Source organism: Petaurus breviceps, unplaced genomic scaffold, assembly GCF_028583685.1.
Source record: "Petaurus breviceps papuanus isolate PSGF00001 unplaced genomic scaffold, PetGlider_PUasm1.0 80, whole genome shotgun sequence".
Lineage (NCBI taxonomy): Eukaryota > Metazoa > Chordata > Mammalia > Diprotodontia > Petauridae > Petaurus > Petaurus breviceps.
This window is the reverse complement of record NW_027186540.1, coordinates 8034996-8059136: the sequence shown is the minus strand read 5'-3', so window position 1 is coordinate 8059136 and position 24141 is coordinate 8034996. Positions and strand designations below refer to the sequence as shown.

Here is a 24141-nt window from a genome sequence, read left to right as displayed (position 1 = left end):
GATGGATGGATGGATGGATGGATGGATGGATGGATGGATGGATGGATAGATTGCACACATACATATACAAATAAACACACATATATATGCATATATACATACACAATTTCCCTTTTCCTCTTATAATAAAATAATAGCATCTTAAATCTAGAGAGAACGTTACGGTTACAAAAGTAACCATACATGATCTCTCCTATCTCACGGTATACGTGTGTATATGTGTGTGTTTGTGTATGCACAAAATTTTACAATAAAATTTCCTCTCCAAGAGGAAAGTAGTGCAAAATATCTTCTCCATTTCATAGATGAGAAAAGTGAATTTTAAAACGTGACTTGACTTCCCCAACAACACATACCTAGTAAGGGGAAAGCTATAGCCACTCAGATAAATCTTTATAGTCAAGATACAGTGTTCTTTCCATGATGTGTCTCGGTGTCTTAGATACAATCAATCAAATCATTTGGTTATTCAGAGTATTTTTACCCACGGAGAGAAGCAAGAGAAAATCTTATATACAAAAGTATTACCAACCTAGTATTTGTTTTGATCAAATTATCAAAGCACTTTTTTATAAGCTCTGTCTCATAATATGGAAATTACTATTAAACAGAATCTTTTTTGTAATAAAACAAGATTTTGCCTGAATGTATCAAGATCAAACTATAGGCAGAGAAGAATATTTACCACCTGTATACTTCTTTGGTAAAAGGTAACCATTTGTTTAATAAGATGTTCTACTTTCACTGATGTTATTAATAACTAGAGATAAATGTTTAAAATTCTATACATCTAATATTTCAAAGGAGAAACCTAAACTCAGTTAATAATTCATAGGATATATAATCAAAGCTTGGGTTAAAATATAACTTCTCTCTCCCTCATTGTTTACAAGGACTGTCCACTTCTACAGATTTGGGGACAACTAGGTAGTGCAGGGGATAGGGTGCCAGGACTGGAGTCAGAGAGACTCATCTTCCTCAATTTAAATCTGGCCTCAGATACTTAGTTGTTGTGTGACCCTGGGCAATTCACTTAACCCTGTTTGCCTCAGTTTCTTCATCTGCAAAATGAACTGGAGAAGAAAATGGCAAACCTCTCCAGTATCTTTTCCAAGAAAACCCTAAATGGGGTTATGAAGAATTGAACACAGCTGAAAAACAACTCAACAACATTTGGGGCAGCTAGATGGCGAAATGGACAGAGCACAGGCCCTGGGGACAAGAGGATCTGAGTTCAAATCCAGCCTCAGATACTTATTAACTGTGAAATGACAAACTGCTCCTGTATCTTTGCCAAGAAAACCCCAAATGAAGTTATGAAGAGTCAAACACAACTCAATGGCAACAACAAACATCTCCTAATTCTCCTATCTAACTGATACTACTCTCATTACAACAATTCCAATAGCCTCCTAAGAAGTCTTTCTGCCTCTGCTCTCCGGGTTCCAATCCATCTTTCATAAAACTATTCATCTTTTTTTTGCATAAATTTTATCATGTTTCTCATTTTATAAAAATCCATTAGTGATTTATTTCTGCTTAAAATTCTTTGCCTGGCATTCAAGGCCTTCTTCAATCTACCTTTCCAATTATATCTTATATCACCCCCGCTCCAGGCACTCTACAACCAAATTGGACTGAACTTGCACTGTGATTTCCCTCCTCCATGACTTTGTAAACCCTGTTCTCTATACTTGAAATGCTCTTTCCTCTCCCTCTCCCTCTCTGCCTTTTTAATTCTTGACCATTCTTTAAAGTCCAATTCAAATTCCATTAAAATCCACTATTAATCATTCCTTAACTTCTCATACCACACACACAAACTCATTTCCACTGTCTATAACAATCTTCTTCCTCAGACATCACATAATACTTTGCTTTGTACCAGGTATCAAAGTACATTAGAGCTACCTATGTATATGTCTTATCCCCTTACTAGATTATAAAGTCCCTAGCCTCACTGAGCTTATCTTTGTAATTTTCCATTTGCTTAATACACACAATATACAATAGGTGCTTAATAAATCCTTTTTGAATGGGAGGTTAGTAGGGAAAAGGAAAGAGCACAGAGTAATAGAGTATTAGACCTGGAATCAGGAAAGCCTTAGTTCAAATCACACCCTTGTCCCTACCTATAAAACCTCCCTGAGTTCTAGGTATCTCCTGCCTTTCTTGCCCCCTTGGCAACATCATGAAGCCTCAAGACCTTCTCAAAATAATATTTTAAAAGTATAAAAATAAGATGCATAGGGTTATAAAAGAAACTACAATGAAATACAGTTTTCATATGTATATCCATACTTTTATGTACACGTACATAAATGTATCTGTACATATGCATATATTTTTTAAACCACGTTCATGGACTTCAGATTAAGAATCTCTGCTCTAAGACTTTTCTACTAAGCCACAGATCAGTTAGGATCTTCTTTGGTCTAAAGGATGATCACAAATCCTTGCTATATTGACTGCAAACAACTGAAAACTTTAATCAAAATAGAGTCTTAGTTAATCTAACAAATTATTATCCTTCACAATAAAGACCACTGATTTATGAATTTGGCATCATCAGTCATAACACAGATGCATTGGCCAAGGGCCATTTTCTGCCTGATATTCATTAAAGCAAGTAAAATGAGCAGATTATACTCAACATAATATATCTGTCCTCCACCTCATAGCTGAGACATATGCACTTTGAACTGAAAGATGCCAAGTTTGCTCTGACTTCTGAGATAGAGAACAAAGACCTTTGTCTACTTCCTTAATACTACTTAAATTCTCTTCTACACTCCATTCATTTTACTTCTCTTTTTGGTGCTCTTATTTTTATCTCTACTTAATTATATCATCCCACCCACATTCACTCCTATCCTCCAGGCCTCTGATAGGAGTGTGGGTTGGGGCACAGCAAAGGGGAAGGGAGGCAAAGCAAGGCAGGAGAGAACTACCCTCATGTTTTCTATTTTTCTCACTAGAGGTACAATTCTATTAGTGACTTTTCACTCTTCTGTAATTCTAAAATTGACTCACATATGAATGGTACTTTTATCACTGAAAAGATGCAGTCTCAATTTTGGAAAACACCAGGAAAAACAGAAAATTTAAAAAACATGAGTTCTTCTGCATATTTGAATAGCAATGAAATTCCCACTTGAAATATAGTAGCAAGCTGAGTCATGTGCTATGGAAAGATGTTCTTTTCACTCACCACCATGAAGTACAGTACACAGTCTGCTGAACAGATGGTCTCAAAAATAAAACTTATCCTTCCGAGTTCAGAACCTGTGGCTCCCGTCATGGATGTTGGAGGCCTATTTGCCAAAGCAGAAAGGCAATATTTACAATGTGTTCCCAATACAATTTGGAGACAAATTGGGCTCGAGTTTTTAGTGAAAATGAAAGCCAAGAGCTTCAGTTCCATTGACCTCCCGCTGTTACTCATTTCATTTCTGCCTCTCACTGTGTTTAGTGCAAGTTGTAATGAAGAGTATCAAAGACACCAAGAGACACATGGCAAAATGTGGCCGTTTGCCATTCTTAGCACAAATTACACCATCATACATTGAAACATTTGAAAACATAATCATGGGATAAAGCTCCTCTGACCTCTGACATAAATGCCCACCATCAACAAGGGCTAAACAAAGACAAATTGGGACCAACTGATTTATACAAGCTGTCATTTAAAGGCAGAGTTGAGGAAATATATAAATATTCTTGTAGTTATCTTTAACCAATAACTCTCGCTCTAAAGCATCAACAGATTCTTGTTAGTACAATATTTTAGGCATAATATTCCACCTGTTACATCTTGGAATTAAACAATGACTAAGGTAGGACTAACAGTAAAAATAGTCTCTGATCATCAATCCTATAAAAAAAAAGTTTGTATATAATTATCTTGTGGTTGATAACTATTTCTCAGTCATTTTAATTAGTAGATAGAGCATTATATTACCATATTAACACATATAAAGAATTTCTCTTTCAAGTATTCCTATGGTAAAGAATACAAAAATTCTCAAAGGCAGTGAAACAGCATGATTTTCCTTACTTAAATCCTGGGATATGCAAGTTTAAGATCAGATAATCATTATCCGAGCCTCCTGCCCCACTCTGGATATGGTCTCCAGCCACCTCCCAACCTGCAATATAAAAGCCAAATGTATATTTTCATTAAGAAGAATGAAACATAGAATTATAGATAGAGAGTGAACATTGGAGTCAGGAATATCGCAGGTAAAGACCCGTCACTGACACATTGTCTATTACCCTGTGAAACTCTCAAAGATTATTGACTGCCAAATTTATGCAGATTGGCATAAACAGAGAGACATTTTCCCCTTAAGTTTCCTAAACTGATGGCATCCTATATCTTGATCACAAATTTCCAAATAATATAAGAACAATAAGGACCAATTCAGATATTATTTTACAGTTTCCTAAATGTTTTCTGTATAAACAACCCTATGAGGCAGATTTTAAAATTTTTTTTAATTTAACAAACATTTGTTAAGCACCCACTATGTGTCATGGATTGTGCTAGAAGCTTTATAAATACTGTCTTCTTTTAATTCTCACAACAACTCCAAGAAGAGGGTGTTATCTTAATTTTACAGATGAGGAAACTGAGGCAGTCATTAAGTGACTTACCCAGAGTCACAGAACTACCAGAATTCTATCCACTGCACCACCTAGCCATCCCTCATAGATAATACCAGTATTATTATCCATATTTTACAGATGAGGAAACAGAGGCTCTCAAAGTTTTAGTGAACTATCCAAGATTTCTCGGAGGGTTAAGGGGTAGAACTCAGATTCAAACTTGGGTCTTCTAGCTCTGAATGCAATGTGTTTTTTTTTTCACTTATCATTTAGGAAACCAGACAACATATTCATTGTGGAATGTTAGAGCTACAGGGATATTAGCTCTAGGGATCATTTACTCCAATCCCTTTTTGCAGATGAGGAAACTGAGTCCAAGAAAGGTAAAGTGAACTATTAAAGGCCACAAAGTCATTTCAAGGCAGAGCAAGGGATTAGCATGCAGGTTTCTTTATTCCCAGGTCACAGTTATGATCACTCTTACGCTCAAATAAATGTACAATTTTTTATAAATAAAACTTCCTACCAAAAAAATCATTTCTACATATTTAATGTTCTCCTGCAATGGTTTCAAATGAGGTTAAAAAGATCATCAGCAGTCATGAGACTCAAAGCTAACAACTCCTGAAGGGGAAGTGCTACTTGTCAACCTCGGTTGCAAATGAAATGCTGTGTTAAAAGGCTCACTGATGCCAGCAAAAATGTTTCTTTGCAAAATTCCCTATAAGAAAATAGGTGAAGGTTTGGACTTTGAAAAACAAAATCTTTAATGAGAAAACAATAATTCTGTACCTCCATAAAGCCTACATTTTCTAAAGTAAAACAGATATTTTTCCCAAATTCTAACATACTATACTGGAAATTTCATTCTAAATCAGGCCTGCACAAAATATGGCCCACAGGCCACTTGCAGCCCACCAAAAGATTTTGGGAAGCCTGCGGGAAAATGTAGAGGATGTAAAAGAAAGTGGAGATGTGAGGAGTGCTTTGTCCATGCCCTGCTTAACCCACTTTCCACTAGTTATTCTTGTGCCCATCATGTAACTTGGCAGGTAGGCAGCCACTGTTCACTCTCTCCTGTTTGCTATGTGTCCCACTGCAACCAACTTTATACCTTTATTTGGAAAGTGAACCACAAAAAACCTATCTGCAGCTGAAGAAGTTTAGCCTATTTTAATTTTGGCCCCTACCTACTACCAAGTTGTACATGTCTGCTCTAAATTAACACTGGTGAGGGGAAATTTGAATCTGTCCAAGGGATAAAGGGGAACAGGGATGTTCAGCTGAGAAATAAATAACTGGGGATGGAAAATCCTGCGTGAGGCTGGTCTATTGGCTGGAGTCTGGCTGCCTAATAGTGGAGGGGGACAGGGCAGCCTGCACACTGCCAACAGGGCTGCACTTGACTGTCACACTCAATTTGGAAAGGGAGGAATGAGGGATAATGATCTGCACTTACACTGAGCTCCAGAGTTTACAGAACTCTCTGCTCACAATAATTCTGTTAGGGAAGAAGTACAAATACTAAGAATCCCAGTTTACAACTGAGGACATAAAAGCTCAGAGACATTAACTGACTTTCCCATAAACACACAGCTAATAAATGCAGAAACCAGGACTGATTTTATTTCTTGAAAAATAAATCCAGTGTTTAACTATGTCAGGCTGCCAGCACTAGGGGAAGAAAGGCAGGAGAGGAGAGGGAAAGGGAGAGGAAGAGAGATGGAGAGAGGAAGGTGGGGAGGGGGGAAAGCAAGAAGGAAGGAGTAAGTGGAAATAGGATGGTTAAGGAAGAGGGAGAAGAAGAGGAAAGAGGGAGGGAAGGAAGAAGGAAGGGGAAGAGAGAGGGAGGGAAGGAGGAAGGGGGAGGAGGAGAAGAGGGAAGAGGGGAAAGGGAAGGGAAGAAGGAAGGAGAAAGAGGATGAGAGGGGGAAGAAGGAAGAAAAGGGGAAGAGGGAGAATGAGGGAGGGGAAGAAGGGGGAAAGACAAGGAGGAGAGAGAGACAAAGTCAGAGATAGAGAGACAGGGACAAAGACAGAACAACAGTCAAGACAAAAGACAGACTGATAGACTATAGAGGAACAGAGAGAGATGGAGATAGAGCCTGAGACAGAGATACACATGCAAAGAGACAGAGACATAGAGAGAGGGAGGGAAGAAAGGAAGGAGAATCAGAAACACTCAGAGAGAAATGGTGGAGGGCAGAAAGGGAGAGAGGGAGGGAGAAAGATGGAAAGAACATCGTCCACTCAGAGCCATGAGTGTGTTTCCTACTTGACTGACAAAATCGAGTAAGCCATAAAAGGTCCAATTGGGCCACTGATGATCTAGTCTGTTCAGGTTGCTCAAAGTTGATAGGAGGAAGAATTGAGAGGAAAACAAAAATGTTAGCATTTTGAATAGGATAATTAATGGGCAAAGACAGCTGGGTGTGTGTACAACAAAGGAACACAGAGCCTGCTCAGTCAATATATGTATTTGATCTTATACCAAGCTCCATTAAAATACAGTTATCAATGCCATTCAAGACCTTCACCTTATTTCAGCTTCCTGTGACATACCACATGAACTGCTTCTATATCCCACTATCCCCACAGTACAGAAGGCTCCAGAGCCACTACAAGGATTTACATCTTCTCTAAATTTTCCAATGAATATTTTCAAGCTCTAGGCTGTTCTTTACCAAGCCCTTAATAATCTGGGCAAATCTAACTGGTGCCCACTTGTCTGGGCACTGGGGATAAGTAGCTCTTCTACTAGACTAAGTGAAAAGTTGCTGTCTGTACGATAATAGGATAGGAATTGGGACTGGACCTGGGATTCCATTGGTATAGGGAAATCATGAGAACAGAAGCTCCTTTTGCTGATAAAGGTAGCATAATTTATAACTGAAAGGGAGCATAGAACCTACTAAATCCAATTCTTTCATTTTACAGAGAAGAAAACTGAGGCTGATATCTTCTGTGTAATTTATGGACTTAGACATGCCTGAAAAGTTAAGTGACTTACCCAAGGTCTCACAGACAGCATGAGGCAGAGGTAAAACTTGAACCCATATCTCCCTTATTTCAAGACCAGTTCTAAATCCATTCTTATCATAATGGCTTATGTTTATGTAACACTTTACAAAACACTTTAAATGTACTGTCTCATTTGGCCCTCACAACAATCCTAGGAGGGAGGTACTATGGATATGATTATTGCTCTCCTTTTATTGATGAGTAAATTCATTCATCCACTAGATAAACATTTAATAAGCACCTACTATGTGCCAGGCATTGTGCTAGGCAGCCAAAACAGCCAGGGTAGTATTGGGTTGCATTAAGAGAGGGAAAAACTTTCAAAAAAGATGAAGTGACTGTGGTCAGATCACATCTGGGGTTCTGAGTAGTAACCATTTAAGAAGGACATTGATAAAATGCAGAGTGATTCAGAGGAGGGCAACCAAGCTGGTGAAGGGTCTTAGATCCATGTATATAGATCTATTGAAGGAAACAGAGATGCTTAGCCTAGATAAGAAAGGCCTCAGGGAGGGCATGATAGCTATGTTCAAGTATCTGAAGAGCGGTTCTTTTTGGCACTAGAGAGCTGAATCAAAAGTCATGGGATGATATTTCAAAGATGGAAATTAACCTTTAGGTAAAGAAAAACTTCTTAACAATTAGGGCTGTTGGGGTAGCTAGGTGGTGCAGTGAATAGAGCACCAGTCCTGGAGTCAGGAGGACTCAAGTTCAAATCCGGCCTCAGACACTTAACACTTATTAGCTGTGTGACCTTGGGCAAATCACTTAATTCCAAGTGCCCTGCCTTCCCCCCTCCAAAAAGACAAAAATAAAAAATACAAACCCAATTACAGCTGTCTAATGGGTTGCCTCAGGAGATAGAAGTTTCTCCAAAATGGAGGTCTTTAACCAGGGGTTAGATGACCACTTGGTTGAGTGCTTTATGTTGAGGATACCATTTCTTGGACAGATTCAACTAGATAGCCACAAAGGTCCTCACCAATTTTGAATTTCTATGACTTATTAACATAGTGGAATAAGTAGAATTCTGGACTTGGAATCAAGAGAGACTCCAGTCTCCTACCGGTGTGATCATGAATAAGTCGAAACATCCCTGAGGCAATTTTTCCTCATCAGTAAAATGGGGATACCTAATGCACGGTATTGTTGGGAGGATAAGGACTAGATCCTTGATTTCAAAGGTACAGGAAACTCTCTAAGAAGAAATAATTTCTGGCTGGGAGAATCAAGGATGGCAAATGGGGGAGATGCCATTTGCCATTTGAGTAGGGCCTTGAAAGACAAGTAATTAGCAGAGATGTGAGGGAAGACATCCTGCACAGAGGAAAGCTAAATATGCACTTAAGGGATATTGTGTAGTTTAATTTTTTTGTTTCTGTTTTGTAATCATAGGGTATCTGAAGGGATAATAGTATAAAACAAGGCTGGATATAAATATTGGAATGAGAAAAAGGAGGGTCTTGAATGCCAGGCTAAGAAACTTGGACTTTATTTGGTAGGCAATGCAGAACCACAAAGGGCAGCAAGGCAGTACAGTGGATAGAGTGCCAGGTCTAGACTTGGGAAGACCTGAGTTCAAATTTATCCTCAGACACTTACTGGCTATGCGACCCGGGGTAAGTGATTTAACTTTGTTTGCCTTAATTCCCTGGGAAGGAAATGGCAAACTACTCCAATATTTTTGCCAAGAAAACCCCAAATGGGGTCACAAAGAGTCAGGAGCTACCACAACAAATGAACAATAACAACAACAAAGCAGAACTACAACTTTTTTGAAGAGCAGAGTGGCAAGCACGTCAATAGGGATAGAGATATTGAGAGAGGGATTAGATGTACAACTTCTCTGACAAAGAGAACTCTCAGATCAGCACATTCTATGAAGCTCATAGCCTTAATATATGGTCATTCTAGAACACTGGAAGGCCAACAGATTTGCCTTGGGTCATAGAGCCAGTACACGTCAGAGACAAGAGCTGAATTCAAATCCCCCTTGTCCCAGGGCCAGGTATCTACCCACTATGCCACTCTGCCTGTTACAGAATTATTGTGAGGAACAAAAAGTATAAAGGATGTAAAGTGCTTTGTAAAGTTTAATGCTATCTATACATGTCTGCAATTATTAATTGTTATAAATATATTAAATAAATTATTTTATAAATCATTTATATTTATAGTAATTTATTTATATTGTTATTTATAAATTAATCACTAATATTAACAAAATATCAAATTTATTAATCTGATGTTATTGAATTATTAAAATGATTAATTATTGATAATTGTTATTAATGTCAGAACTGTGGTTCAAATTTAGGTCTTCTGTTTGCAGTTAAAGTTCAATATTATCTTCACCATACTATCTCATTTCTTAAACACTCAATTACCTACTCACACATATCACACCTATGAGAAAGTAAAGGAACTTGTTACGTTGATGGGTAAAAAAAGCATAGTCTTTGACCACAATATCCAGATTTGAAGTAAAAGAAAATAACAGTAAGACGATTTTAAGTGCCTGCTCACCCTAATTCAGTACATTCATAAAGAGATGAGTCAGAAAATAGCCACCTGTGATTCCTGGCTACACCAAGAAGCTCTGGATTTGGACTTACCATTCATTCCATCACATTTTGAGTTTCCAACATTGAAGCAGGAGGTTTTCATATTGGCAGGCAAGATGTTCCACCATTTATATTCAAACCCCAGAGCCGGTTCTGTTCCTGCTGGGCATGGCTTGCATTCTAGGGGAGACAAGCAAGGAGAGAGTAAAACAATAACATCGACTATGTTGTGGTACTGAAAGTTTCCCCTCTTTCTTTCACCAGTTTCACTGATGATTCTTTAGCTTGCGTCCAGAGAGGGATTAAAAGGAGTGGGAAAAGAAACTTCTAGAACCTCTTAAGTCTTTTTGGAGTCAATAACATTTCCCAAAAAGAGTTTGAACAAAAATCCTTAAAAATATCAAGATACAAAATATATATACACGTATATATTTTCATAATCAAAAGGGAAAGGACCAATGAGTGATTTTAAAAGTATATTTCCTCACTTAATTTCCATAGACTAATTCCCTTCATATAAATAAAACCTAAATCATAAAGGCAGTCATCCTCCCTTTCCATTTCAGCATTATTATTACTACCACCCCACAATTAAGGAAGGGCTTAACACTAAAAATAGTAGGATTTTCTCGTGAGTATCTGAAAACAAAAGTTTGTCCCATTGCCAAAACCTTCACACAAAATCCCATTAAACACCTAACATTTTTAATGACATGTCTTTACTTGTGGTACCTTAAATTGATGCCATTTAAGACTGGATATTCACATCTTTAATTTCTTTATAATCTATAGTTATCATCTTCCCCATTTAAAGTCGTTACTGATATAAGAATTAGTTTCACCTGAAAGGGCTTTGATCTAAACACATCATTCAATTGACTTCAATTAAATTATCATATTAGGCAACTACTGCGTGCAAGGCAGTGAGACCAAGGAAAGAAACTTCCTTTACAGTCAGAGGTTTTTAACTTGAGGTCTAGGAATGAGGAATGGAAAGGAAGGAAGGGAGGGAAGGGGGAGAGGGAGGGAGGGAGGGAGGGAGGAAGGGGGGAGGAGGAAGGAAGGAGGGAGGGGGGAAGGGGGGGAGAGGGGGAAGGAAGCAGGGGGAGGGAGGGAGGAAGGAGGAAATTGTATTTCTATATAATTCATTGCATTTGTAATCTTATTTGTTCTATTTTATGTTTTCAAAAACATTTTTCTAAGAAAGGAGTCATAGATTTCATCAGGTTTGTGACACAGGGACATTTAGAACCCCTGCATTGGCTATAGATGATCTTTCATGAAAGAATTTTTGTAAAGACTGCATTCTGGGGAAAGCTAAATTCCTACCCTGAGTTCCATCTGAAAATGTTCCATGTGGGCAAGGAGTACAAGAAGATGAGCCATTGTTATAAAAGCCTGGGTTGCAAGGTGGACAATCCCTCTTCTCTCCAGAAGGGGGAAGCCTCACAGCATCTGAAAGGTCCTCTTGGCATATCTTGGGCTCTATCCACTTGTACATTATCTGAGTCTGTAAGAAGAAGCACACAAGTCACATCTCAATGAAGTTTAAAATCTCTAATACCTAAAATGATCTCATCTGAAAATAGCTAGGACATATTAAAGTAACTGACAGACTGTGGTTCATGGTACAAAGGCTGCCATATAGTCAGAAAACAATGTAAAATCACAGAAGAAAGGGGAAAAAAGAAATTTGGGCACCAGTGAGGGATATCAGTCTATAAACTATTCTTCAAGGGTCTCTCTTTCCCTGATCATTTCAAGAAAATATTCCTTATGAAAATGAACCAGATATTATAGTAAGCATTTCGTTGGTATGCTATTATTTCATAACAGTTGGAAATTGATCAGTCTTTCTAATAGCTAATATTAAGTACACAAACAGGAGATGGAAGTTGACTAGAACATTTCACTTAGAGGCATGTAGGGATGGGGAGCTTTTCTTTCATTCTTTGGTATAAAGAATAAAAAACAAGGTATTTACATGTGTATTTTTAAATAAATTAAATATGTTATTAACTCATTTACCAATCTCATCTTTCATAAGGTAATCTAATTTAATTTTTTCTTTGACCTGATAGTTATTCTATTTTTTTAAAAAGTAGGAATGCAAGAAGAGACAGCCTTTTAAGAACATAGTTCCATTTAAAGGATTCCCAGCAAACATGTCCCAAAGGCAAAGAGAAAGGCCCAAATGAAAAGAGGAAACAAATTGAAATTACAGCTGCAAGAGAATTAAAAGTTTTCTTTCCTTAAAGATGCAGGCTTATCTAATAATTCTACCCTCTTCAGAAAACAGTCAAGTGGTAAGTCTAATAATTCTAGAAGGTGGGTTGATAAATCACAATTTCAATGTAAATCAGAATTTCAAAGGTTATTCTGAAAAGCTATTTTCAATGATAGAAACCCAGTAACAGAAAGCCCTTGTAGGTCATTGACTTTTTCCTCAAGAATCCCCTTAGGAAGATATAAAAGTCAACTTATTTCAACAAGGTTATTTAGAAAAAGACACATTGCTCAACACAGTTATAAATGGCATTTTTCTTTCTTAAATGGTCTCAGCTCTTTCAGCTCACACATTTTGGCCTCTCTAAGCAGTTCACTTTGACCAGTCATTGCACCTGTCTACCTCCATTTGTCATCTATAAAATAATGGGTAAGCTTTGCTTTACTGAGATGCTGAGAGAATCAGTTAACACCTAGCGATAAAGGGCTTTCAACTCTCTAGAAAAACCAGGGGATTTAATTAAATGAAATAACATTGACTACAGTTTAAATTGACTCATAAGGTGAAAAAGAAACCATATTGGGGGCATTAAGCAGTGCATTGTACTACTATAATGTTAAATTTAATATCAATTTCATATGTGTAACCCCAGTCCCAAAGTCCACCGGTACAGTCCTCTCTCACCTGTGTAAGGGTGCAGGGAAAAGCTGGGGCAAAGAAGGAGCTAGAGAGTCCTCAAATCTTCATAGAGCTTTCTTTGAGCCACACAATAACAGCCCTGTGTTACATAAAGGGGACAGCCCTTACAACATGTGGGGCCTTGCCACACACATATACATGTGTATGTATATATATGAATATATTATATATACATATATATATATATTTAATGACTTATCTCCTACCCACCAATCCAGCTACAATGATGACCCTACTTACTTACTGTTCCTCACACACAACAGTCCTTGTTTTGAGAAGCTTGCAGTTTCTCAACACAACACTTGAGGGCAGAGTCTGTTTTTTGCCTTTGCATCCCCAGTACTTAGCACTGCTTTCACCATATCTTTTTTTTTTCTTTGTGGAGTGGGGGGAAGGAAGGGCAACGGGGGTTAAGTGACTTGCCCAAGGTCACATGGCTAATAAGTGTTAAGTGTCTGAGGTCACATTTCAACTCAGGTCCTCCTGACTCCAGGGCCGGTGCTCTGTTCACTGCACCACCTAGCCATCCCTCTGTTCAGCATATCTTAAGTACTTAAAAAATGCTTGCAGAATGATTGACTCTATTAAAATGTTTGTATATGTCAATATTTAAGTTAATAATGAAAAAAATTTAAGATCCTAAGGAATATAAATCCTTGATACAGATAAAATTCAGAACACAACACACGAGTTGACCGAGGTTACACAATCAGGACCTATTGGAAGTGGGACTTGACCCCAGGTCTTGCCGGATTCAAGCCTGGCTCTCTACCATACTGCTTTTCTATATATTTAGGAGACTTAAGAATGATTGTTGATTGATTATTCCATCTTTGCCACAAGCATATAGAATCAGTCACAAAGGACCTTGGATGGCATCTAATTTAACTTCATTTTGCAGATGGAAAAACTAAGACCCAGACGGTTAAGTGAATTCAGCTAGCTAGCAGCAGAGCTGAGATTAGAAGTCTGGCTCTCTACAACAGGCTGCCTCTATCAAGAAAAACTGTCAAATTAAGATACATCATATGCCTATAGATAAACTGCCAAATTAATAACCCTAACAAAGAAGAAAATGAGACTGGCTTTCCTGGCACTTATACTCATCTATTTACATGTTGTATCCCTGCCAGTGAATGTATGCTGGATCATAATAGTCATAGATTTAGAGCTGGAAATAGTCTTTAACGATGATATAGTCTACCCCTTTCATGTTCTGTAGGAGAGGGTAGGAGAGGGACCCAACACCTACAAGAGGTAAGTGATTTGTCCAAGATCACAAAGGTAGCAAGTAGAATAAAAACCAGTTCTTCTAATTACAAGCACAATGCTCTTTTTTACAACTGCATGTTGTCACTTACTCTCCCTTTTCTAAGTATTGGACATTCTACCAGTCATACCTGTGCATGTGATTATACATACTTGGGGAAATAAATACTCCCATACAATGGAAGATCATTACTGAAATGAACCATGAGACAGATCCTTCTATAAGCAAATAATTATCCTGAAATTAATCTGCTTTGTGAATTTCTGATTTTTTTATGTTGAACTTTCTTAAAGGCGTGTGGCATATCTTAATTTGACAATTTCTCTTGATAAAGGCAGCCCTGCTGTAATGATACAGACTTGGGGTACTCCACTTGTGTATAGTAACCCCATCTACTTATTTCTATCCATACTGTTATCTGACAATTTATCCTGTTTCTCTCATTTAGGCTACAGGTCTCTTCAGAACCTTAAATTACATAGTATGCTTTTCCACAACAGACTGACAAATTACTACCATGAATATAGGGATTGAGATAGGGACTAGATCTTTGATTTAATTGTTATGGAGATTCCAGGATGAGGAAACTCCCTCTTCAAGCATTGTTAGTACCTCCTCTGCAACTTCCAGTCTTAGAGAGTTGCCTAGAGCCCTGAGCGGTTAAGTGAGTTGGTCGAGGTTACATAACCTATGTACCCATTGGAAGTGGGACATGATCCCATGTCTTCCTAGATTCAAGCCTGGATCTCTACCATAGTGCCTTCTTATGTATTTAGTAAACTTTTAACAAAAATTTAATGATAATATAATAATGATGGTGCCATACAATCAGGATAGAAATTTAGTTGCATGAAGTATATTTTGAATCAGCAAATATATGTTGAATCAAATTGAATTCCAACGCCTATGAAAAATTTCCCAACACAAGTTAAGGATCACTAAGTCCTCAAATAACTAAGGTTTTGTGTATTTTTTAGTATGTACAAAAGTCAACAACCTCTGTTTCATGCCTGAAAGGTGTCTCTTATAAAGAACTAAATGGCTACTCCTGTTCTGAAATCAACTCAAAGCTCTCCTCAGATGTTAAGAATGAAGCCATAAAGGAAAGCAGAAGAGAGCATGGCAGAGAGCACAGATACAGAAATGGCTGTGAACATTAGAGCTTCCTTATGAAATCACAAATTAGCTAAACCACAAGGAGAATGGCACACCACCATCGGTGGACAAGGTACCCTACCTACTAAGCACAAGTTCTATTTCTTTGTAAAAGACAAGATTAGGGCAAAGAATAGCACCCGGCATAAATGTCATAGAAATAATTCTTAAATCCAGTTAGATAAAATTCAATCTCATTCAATGAGCCTTTTGAAGACCCTTCTGTGTGTAAGGCACTGTGCTAGGAAACAAAGGTGAAATGAAAAATATTCCCTACTCTTCAGAAGCTTACATCCTACAGCAAGGATACACCATGTAAATAGATGAGCATAAATATGACAATTTGAGGTAGGAAAAGCCACAAATAACTAGCAGAGATTCTTAATCTGCAGTCTGTGCACTTCAAAAAAAATTTTTCATTATTACATTTCAACACTGTTTCCTTTGCCATGCTATGTGTTTTGCTTATTCATTTAAATACATTACTCTGAGGTGGGGTCCATAGATTCACCAAACTGTCAAAGCTTGCCAGAGATTTTAGAGAAAATTCCTTCTTAGGCATGGGTTAGACAGAAGGCTAAGGACCCTTACTGATGACATAAAAAAGGTTAAGTACCCTTGAACTGGGAAGAAGAGAAAATATCTCTCTTCCACAGGAAACACCACATGAGCTAAGATTTGAATGCAACTACAGATTCTAAGGGGTAGAGGTGAGAAGGGAGTGGATCCTGGGCATGGGAACAGACTTTTCAAAAGCACAGAGAAAGAAAATGGCATACCAACCTCAGGGAAAGGCAAGTAGTCTACCTAAGCTGGAAAAGAGAATACATGAAGGAGAGTAAAGCAATATATAAGGCTGGAAGGTTAGACTGGGGCCAGATTCTAAAGGGTTTTAAATAGTCTAAGGAATTTGTACTGTATCCTAGATACCACAGAGCCACGGAGGGGTTATGACATGGAAAAGCTTGATAATTATCATCAAGAATATACATGGAAGAGAGACACGTGACTAGCAATTGGCCCCAGAGGGTTGGATTAGAAGTGATGGATAGAAATTGCAAAGAGGCCAATTTAGACTTATCCTAAGGAAAAACTTCTCAATAACTGTTGTTGTTCAGTCATTTTAATCATGTCCGACTCTTTGTGACCCCATTTGGGGTTTTCTTGGCAAAGATACTGAAGTAGCTTGCCATTTCCCTCTCCAGCTCATTTTACAGATGAGAAAACTAAGGCAAACAAGGTTAAGTGACTTGCCCAGGGTCACAGAGCTAGTAAATGTCTGGCCTAATTTGGACTCACAAAGAGAAGTCTTCCCTATCTCTAGACCCATTGCTCTATCCACTGTATCACTTAGCTGCCCCTCTCAACAATGAGAATTGTACAAAATTGGAATGGGCTGCCTTGGGAGGTGCTATATTTCGGCTCACTTGAGGTCTTCAAGAAAAATCTTGCCAGCTATAATCAATGAGATAATTTTTTTTTCCAGGAAAGAGTCGCACAGAACTGAGGACTCTTGTTGATCTGAAATTCTGTGATTCTGTCACTCCAGGTTTAGGATGATCACCTGGGCAACTGTGAGGAAGACAGATTTCAGAAGGAAGAGCCTGGAAACTAGGAGTCTATCAGTGGCCTATCGCCTTCATCCACTAGGGTTGTGTAAGTGAAGAAGAGGAGATAACTAGGAGGTTGGAATGAACTGAGACTACACTAAGGATGAGATAATAAAGGAGCCAAGGGAAAGTGAAGGTTCAAGTATGACTCCATTTTTATAGGCCTGAATGTATAGAAGGATTGTGGGACGCCCAACAGAAATCGTGAAGTTTAGAGGAAGGATAGTTATAAAGTAGTTCCCAATGTTTTTTTGCTCCATAAACTCTCATAACCTTTTGATTTTTTTTAAGGTGTTAACACTCTGGCAGGAATTGGGCATGAATATATAAAACTATATCCATAATGTAAGTATGTAATTCGGCAATTATTTACTACTTTATGTAATGTTAAGAATATTTTGTACAGACTCATCACACCATTGTCATGAGCCCCAAGGAGTTCATGAACCACTAAATGAAAACTACCAGAGCACAGGATTATAAATTCTATTGTGGACATGTTAAGTACGAGATTCCTTTGGGACATCAAGCTAGAAATACCTCAAAAGTAGTTGGTGATTTGACACTAAAACTCAGGACAGAGGCTAGAGCTGCATCATAAGTAAAATGATGATGGTTAAACACATGGGAATCAATGAGATCACCAAGATAGAGTGAAAAGGGAAGAAAAGAAGACCCAGGAGAGACCCCTGGGGAACATCCAGAGTAAGAGGCACACGGATTCTAACAAAAGAGCTGAAAAGGAGCAAAAAGGAAAGTAGAAAAATAGGAGAAAGAAAGTACAGTTATTCCCTTCCACATCATGGGGATTAGGGGCACAGTGCCCACTTGATCTGGAAAATCCATGTAAAATTTTTTGGCCCTCCCTCCATGCCAGAGAAATCTGAATTATTATGGTATTAAAAGATAAAATATGCTGATATTATACAATACTATTCACACATATTTTATGAATTTCTGAGTTTCTAAACATTTTCTGTATCATCTGCTGGGCTTCTTGACTTTCACAAAACTCCCCAAAAAATCCCATTTAATTCCTCATGCCGAACCCACAATATATTGAAACCACAATAGGGAAAGTCACAATGTGGAAGGGATAACTGTAGGGTCACAAAAAGAGGGACTATCTAGAAAGAAAGTGTTGGTTAACCACCTAGTGCTACAAAGAGGTCAAAAAGAGGAGCGAAGAGAAATGGCCATTGGGCTGACCAGTTAAAAGATCTCTGATAACTGCTAACTTTGGGGAGGAAAAAAATTCAGTTGAATGTATTCAAAGGTGAAAGGGAGCTTAATCGTCAGTTAGTCCAAGCCCCTCATTTACCAATGAGGAAACAGAGGTTCAGAGATATGTAGTTACTTATCCAAGGTCAAATAATTTAGTGGCAGAGGCAGGACTGAAACCCCAAATAAGGAACTCTAATTCCAAATCCAGGAGACCTCTTCATGTTGAAAGTTGTTGTTTAATTAACTATCCACTAGGTAGCACACTGACCTCCTCATAAATTTAATAACACAACTCAAAAGGCAGAAATATGTGAATGATTTGGCTTACAGTGATCTATTAAACACACTGAAAATACTTGTTTCATGAAATAATAATTTAAAATAAAAGTTCATATAAATAGTTCAATAAAATGGACATTGTGAATAGTTGTAGCATCTATTTGCTACCTTCTCATTTGATATTTTAAAGGCTCCCTACTATAGAAAAATTGAGTCTCAACACATATCTGCTGAAACTTGCCATTAGATGTTTAGATTTATGAGTAAAATTGCTAGACCTGTGAACTTAATACTTACACTAAGCTTGCAGATGTAGTTTAAAAGAATCAGAGACCTACAAAGTTCTTCCGCTTTTTCCTAATTACATTTATAAATGGCATCACACCTTTCCTAGATGATTACATAGTCAAATGATAATATAATAATAGGAAACCAAGAATGATACCACATTCAATTAATTTTGAATTCACTGCATATTTCATTTAGATCCAGATCAATTATTAATTTGCATGAGATTGAGTTATCTTCCCATAAGACTTTGTGATTTTGGCCTTTCATGTACCTTCTTTGTAATACAATAAAGACTCAGTCTAGATATAGTAAAATTTTATTGATTTGGTAATAATTAATATTAAATTAATGATCATTCTGTGGTAGAGTTAGTTGAAATTTATTTTACTAGTAATTACTAGTAATTTACTAGTAATAATTCACTATGTTAATACAATTAAACTTACAGGGAATAGGCTTTAAAAAAAACTTTTTTAACAAAATCCATCTTAGTGCATGATTTAGTACATATAGCTCTGGACTCTGAATCAGAAGACCCAGTTTCCTATCCTACCTTAGACAATTACAAACTGGGTGACCTTAACCAAGTCACACAGTTTCTCTGTATCTCAGTTTCCTCATCCACAAAATGACGGCATTAGGATCAATAATCTAAAGTCACTTCCCTTTCTAAATCTATGATCCTATGATCCAAGTTAACCACAACAATCTTATTAAAGCAAGAACTTCTCTTGAAAATGCTTTGTTAGTTAGCAGTTGTTGCTTTAAGTTGCTGTATGTATTTGGAAATAATAAACCAGTTTGTAGCTTTAAAATATATTATAATTTAGATATTTGACTAATTCAAATAAGCCTCCCTCTGAGTTACAACAGACTGATAAGGTTTTACTATGTTGTGAATATTAATATAGTTTTACTGATAAATTCTCAAAAAAAAATCATTCTCTGGAAACTTGACAAACCAAGTTATCATTAAAGTATAATTATCACTAAAGTATAAATGTGAAGACCTAGTATATAAGAGACTAACTATGCCCTGTATTCACCGCCTAACAAGCTCAGAAGCAATTTATTCCCCAAATGAAAAAATAGATGAGAAACTTGCCCTTTTTAATGCTATTTTTGCTTTATTCATGCAGTGTCTCAGGATTCTTTAATTAAGAGAATGGCAGGGAAACTTACAGAGTCTATAGACACATTCTCCCTCTGGCAAAGTACAGTTTTATGCTGATTACTTTGCATTTGCTAATGCAATTATACTGCCATTTGCCAAAAACTGCATTACCCAACAGCTGCATGGTTTTTAACTGATGAAACCCTCTATGGTACAAAAAACTTAAAGAGCTGTAAGATATTAGTTCCCTGTGATTTAAAGTATAAAATTTGGAGTTACAACTTTAGAAATGACTATTTCTAGAAGAAAAAAAGAGTTCTTGAATGCGTAATGCTTAAATTCATCTTCTTGTTACTGACTCTGGAAAGTGAAGATTTGGGTTCAAAGCAAACCTCTGATGTTTACTACCTGTACAATCTTGGGCAAGTCTATTAACTTCTTTGGGTCTCAGTTTCCTCATCCACAAAATGAAAGAACTGGATCAGAGGTCCCCTCTAGCCACAGATCTAGGATCCTATCATAGAGTAACTTGACTCAACTCCCTGGTGAGTAAATACGAGGAGGCTTAAATTGATGGGTTGTTGGAGGGTTTATAACAACTGTACCTTTCCTTCATCATCACATGGAGTATGAATCTGAAAGTAGTCTTTTTGTGTACAAGGAGGGCGCTCCATACATTGACTAGATCCTTCATCTGCAATGTAAAAAAGTGAGTTTCAGAAATGGAGCATTTCCTTTTGGAAGCCAGGAGACAAAGGGAAATAATTGAATCAGCAAGTGAGATTGAAATGGATTCTGATTACCTCTAAGACAAAAGGGATGCTGTTCTTAGCATCTTTTAGAGTGAGAGGATATTGAAAAGGTAGTTTCTTTTTCTAAAGACCAATATTATTCAAGCATCCTTCATTACAATTGGCTGTTTTACTATCGTAACAAACCTTTTCTGAGAGCATTGTATTTAGTCACATTTTACTCTACCCAGATACTGGGAGCTCTCTGTTTCGAGAAGGCCACAGGGAAGAGTCGGATCCCACAGTGTTGAAGGAAAGGCATAGTAACAAAGGAGAAACTGAGGACAAAAGGTATGAAGAAAAAGAACTCAAACTGCTCTCTCACTTTATAGGCTGGCCAAGAAAGACTTTCATATCACCCTTTGCATTTTGGTATTCTGTGCATTTACATAATATAAAAATCCTATTCAGAAAGAAAACATAATTCCTCGTAAGAATATCCCTACCTGCAAACTGGGTGTCTTCTTTACATTTTATGCACTCTTTAGCTCCTTTCTCAGAATAGGTGTTTCTAGGGCAAACCTGGCAGTTGGATAAACCTGGCTTGTCACTGAATGTGCCTGGCTTGCAGGGAAAACATTCTGATGTGTATGCAACACCTGTGAAATAAAAGAATAGAGACTGAATGGGAGCAAAGATATAATACCACCCAGAGAAAATGTCAGTTTCATCACCGTGATATGATGGTACATTGAATAGAAAGTCAGATTTGGAGTCAGAGGAATAGACTTTGAATCACAGTTCTGCCCCTTTCCACCTCTATGACCTTGGCAATTTACTTCACCTCTGAGCCTCAATTCCCTCCCCTGTAAAAGAAAGGGTTTGAGCTAGATAAAGTCTAAGGTCCTTTCCATGTCTGAATCAATGATCCTATAATTTTCTGTACTCATTCTCTCCTACTGCCATCACCCTAGTTCAGATATTATCTCTCATTTGGAATTTTTTCATATCCTTCTAATTGTTCTCCTTGCTTCTAGTCTCTTTCCTATCTAATCCAAACTTTACACAACTGCCAAAGTAATCTTACTAATCCATTGAGCTAATATAACACCACACCCCTTATCAAAAACCTTCAAGAGCTCCCTATACCCTCTGGAATAAAATAAATACTCCAAGGACCTCCACAATCTCAAGCTAGCTTTGTAGCTTTCTCACATAACTACCCTCTTGTATAAGAGATAAAGATATGTGATAAAGCCAAAATACCTTTGTGTGGGCTTTTTCCCCTTCCTAATATGGTCTCTCACCCACATTTGCACATGTTGAAATCCTTCCCTTCTTTCAAGCACAAGCTTAGGCACTACCTTCTCAAAAAAAGCCCTCTCTGATCCCCCCTAATTATAAGGGATCTCTCCCATTATTAATCTTCCATATTTACATGACAACTTTCACTACCTTCTACCCAATGATCTCACAGTCAATGATCTCACCACTTAATTTAAGATGAAAAAAAGAAGTCATGACCTTCTTTATTTCCTCTACCCATCACTTAAAATTCCTCTATATCTTCATTTACTCTCGGCATTTGCTCCACTCCCTGAGAATCACAGATCCAGAGACCATGTAATACAAATTTCATTTTATATGTGAGGAAATTTGGGCCCCAAAAGATTAAATGATTTGCATGATACCCACAGATTGTAAAAGTCAGGGGCAAAATGTGAACCCAGGCACTCTAAACATTTCCTCTGTGCTCCTTGCACTGGACAAAGGACGAAGGGGTCCTTCTTACAAGACAAACTGTTGTACTCATGTCATGACTGAGGGCAAAGACACAAAGTTCCAATATATCAAAAAATATTCACAGCAGCACCTTTTTATGATAGCAAAGAACTAGAAATAAACTGAATGCCCATTTACAAATGTAATGAGATATCACTGTGCAGTAAGAAACGACAAATAAGAAGTATTCATCGAACCATGGAAAGACTTATAACGAATTAACATACAGGTGATAAGCAGAATCAAAATAACAAATATACACAACAATTACAATAATGTTAGGGGAAAAGTCACTCAACTCCAAGTTAATGAAAAGACAATAATAGTCCCGGAGAGCAGATAACAAAAAATAACTATCCTCTAAGAAGACACTGAGGAAGAATGTTGTATACTTGACAGAAGTGATCATTGTGTGGGGTGTTTATGCATAACTTTTCCTTTGTTATACCAGAGGGTTCAATTGGGGGTAAAGGGAGGAAAAGATTATATCTAGAAGTATATGTCAATGACACTAAATTTTACTGGTCAAAAGGTATCAAGAAAATTTAATTTTCAAAGAAAGAAAAAACCTTCACTTGACCCTGCTGTCCCCTCAAACTAGTATCTCATATCATCTTTTCCCTGTCTCTGCCAAACTATTGGAAACACTGGCTGCCTCTGCTTCTGTTTTCCATTGCTGGATTCAGCTTTTATCACCTAGATAGGGTTTTCTCTCAAAGCTCTGTCCTGGGCCTTCTTTTCTTCTTTCTCAACTAACAGATCTTGACTTTTTTGTTGGATGTACCCCTTTGGCAGTCCAGTGAAGTCTACCTCTTCTCAGCTTTTTTTTTTTCATTCATAATTGAAGGAAAAGTTAAATTTCAGTTAGATGGTTTTTAAAAGTGTTTTTCCTCCCTGGGTCCCTAAAAACCTATCCATGGACCCCTTGAGGCTTAAGAATCCATGCTCTAAGAACCAGGAGAATGACTTATAACAAGACTAAAAATTGGGAAGAAAAACTACTTTGAAAGACTGGTGAATGCACTGATTAGCCATGACTCCCAAAGACTAATGACAAAACTTGCTTCTATAGAGTTGATGAGCTAGAGGTGAAGAATGAGACAAACTTTCAGAAATGGTCAATATGTGTATTTTTCTTGACCATGCTCATTAGGTGAAAGGAAATGTTTTCAAAAAGAATGGGGATGGGGATGATCATGATACAAAATGACAGGAACATTGATGAAGTATTTTTTGAAAGTGGAAGTTCTGAGAGAAATGCAAGCAAGCAGGACATCTTTGGTACTAACATGCTGACTGTATTTTATGTCCAAATTTTAAAAAGCTGTTTTTAATGGAGATTCATGGTTTCATGGGTAGTCCACTTTTTTCTATTCTTTATATATGGAAATCCTAATTTTCTGGTGTTTGACAGGTTCAGGATAACAAAAAATTATATTATAAATGGTGCTAAATTTGTGAAAAAGGAGAATTGTTTTAAATCAAATTCATACAGTTAAATGAAGTCTTTCTTGTATATAAACTTCCTCTTCCTTTGTCCACTTCTTTGCATGGATACCCTGATTC

General features: G+C 37.3%; 1 protein-coding gene across 1 annotated transcript in view; it reads right to left on the bottom strand.

The window, feature by feature from the left end:
* The window catches only part of LOC138176013 (endosome/lysosome-associated apoptosis and autophagy regulator family member 2), a 212247-nt gene that overhangs the window by 53024 nt on the left and 135082 nt on the right, over positions 1-24141 (bottom strand). Inside the window, exons 7-12 of the mRNA XM_069106716.1 lie at positions 21300-21452; positions 20668-20756; positions 11523-11703; positions 10245-10373; positions 4058-4148; positions 3212-3314 (exon numbers count right to left, since the gene is read on the bottom strand). Of these exons, the coding sequence (XP_068962817.1) occupies positions 3212-3314; positions 4058-4148; positions 10245-10373; positions 11523-11703; positions 20668-20756; positions 21300-21452 (746 nt within the window). The remainder of the gene's footprint in view (positions 1-3211; positions 3315-4057; positions 4149-10244; positions 10374-11522; positions 11704-20667; positions 20757-21299; positions 21453-24141) is intronic.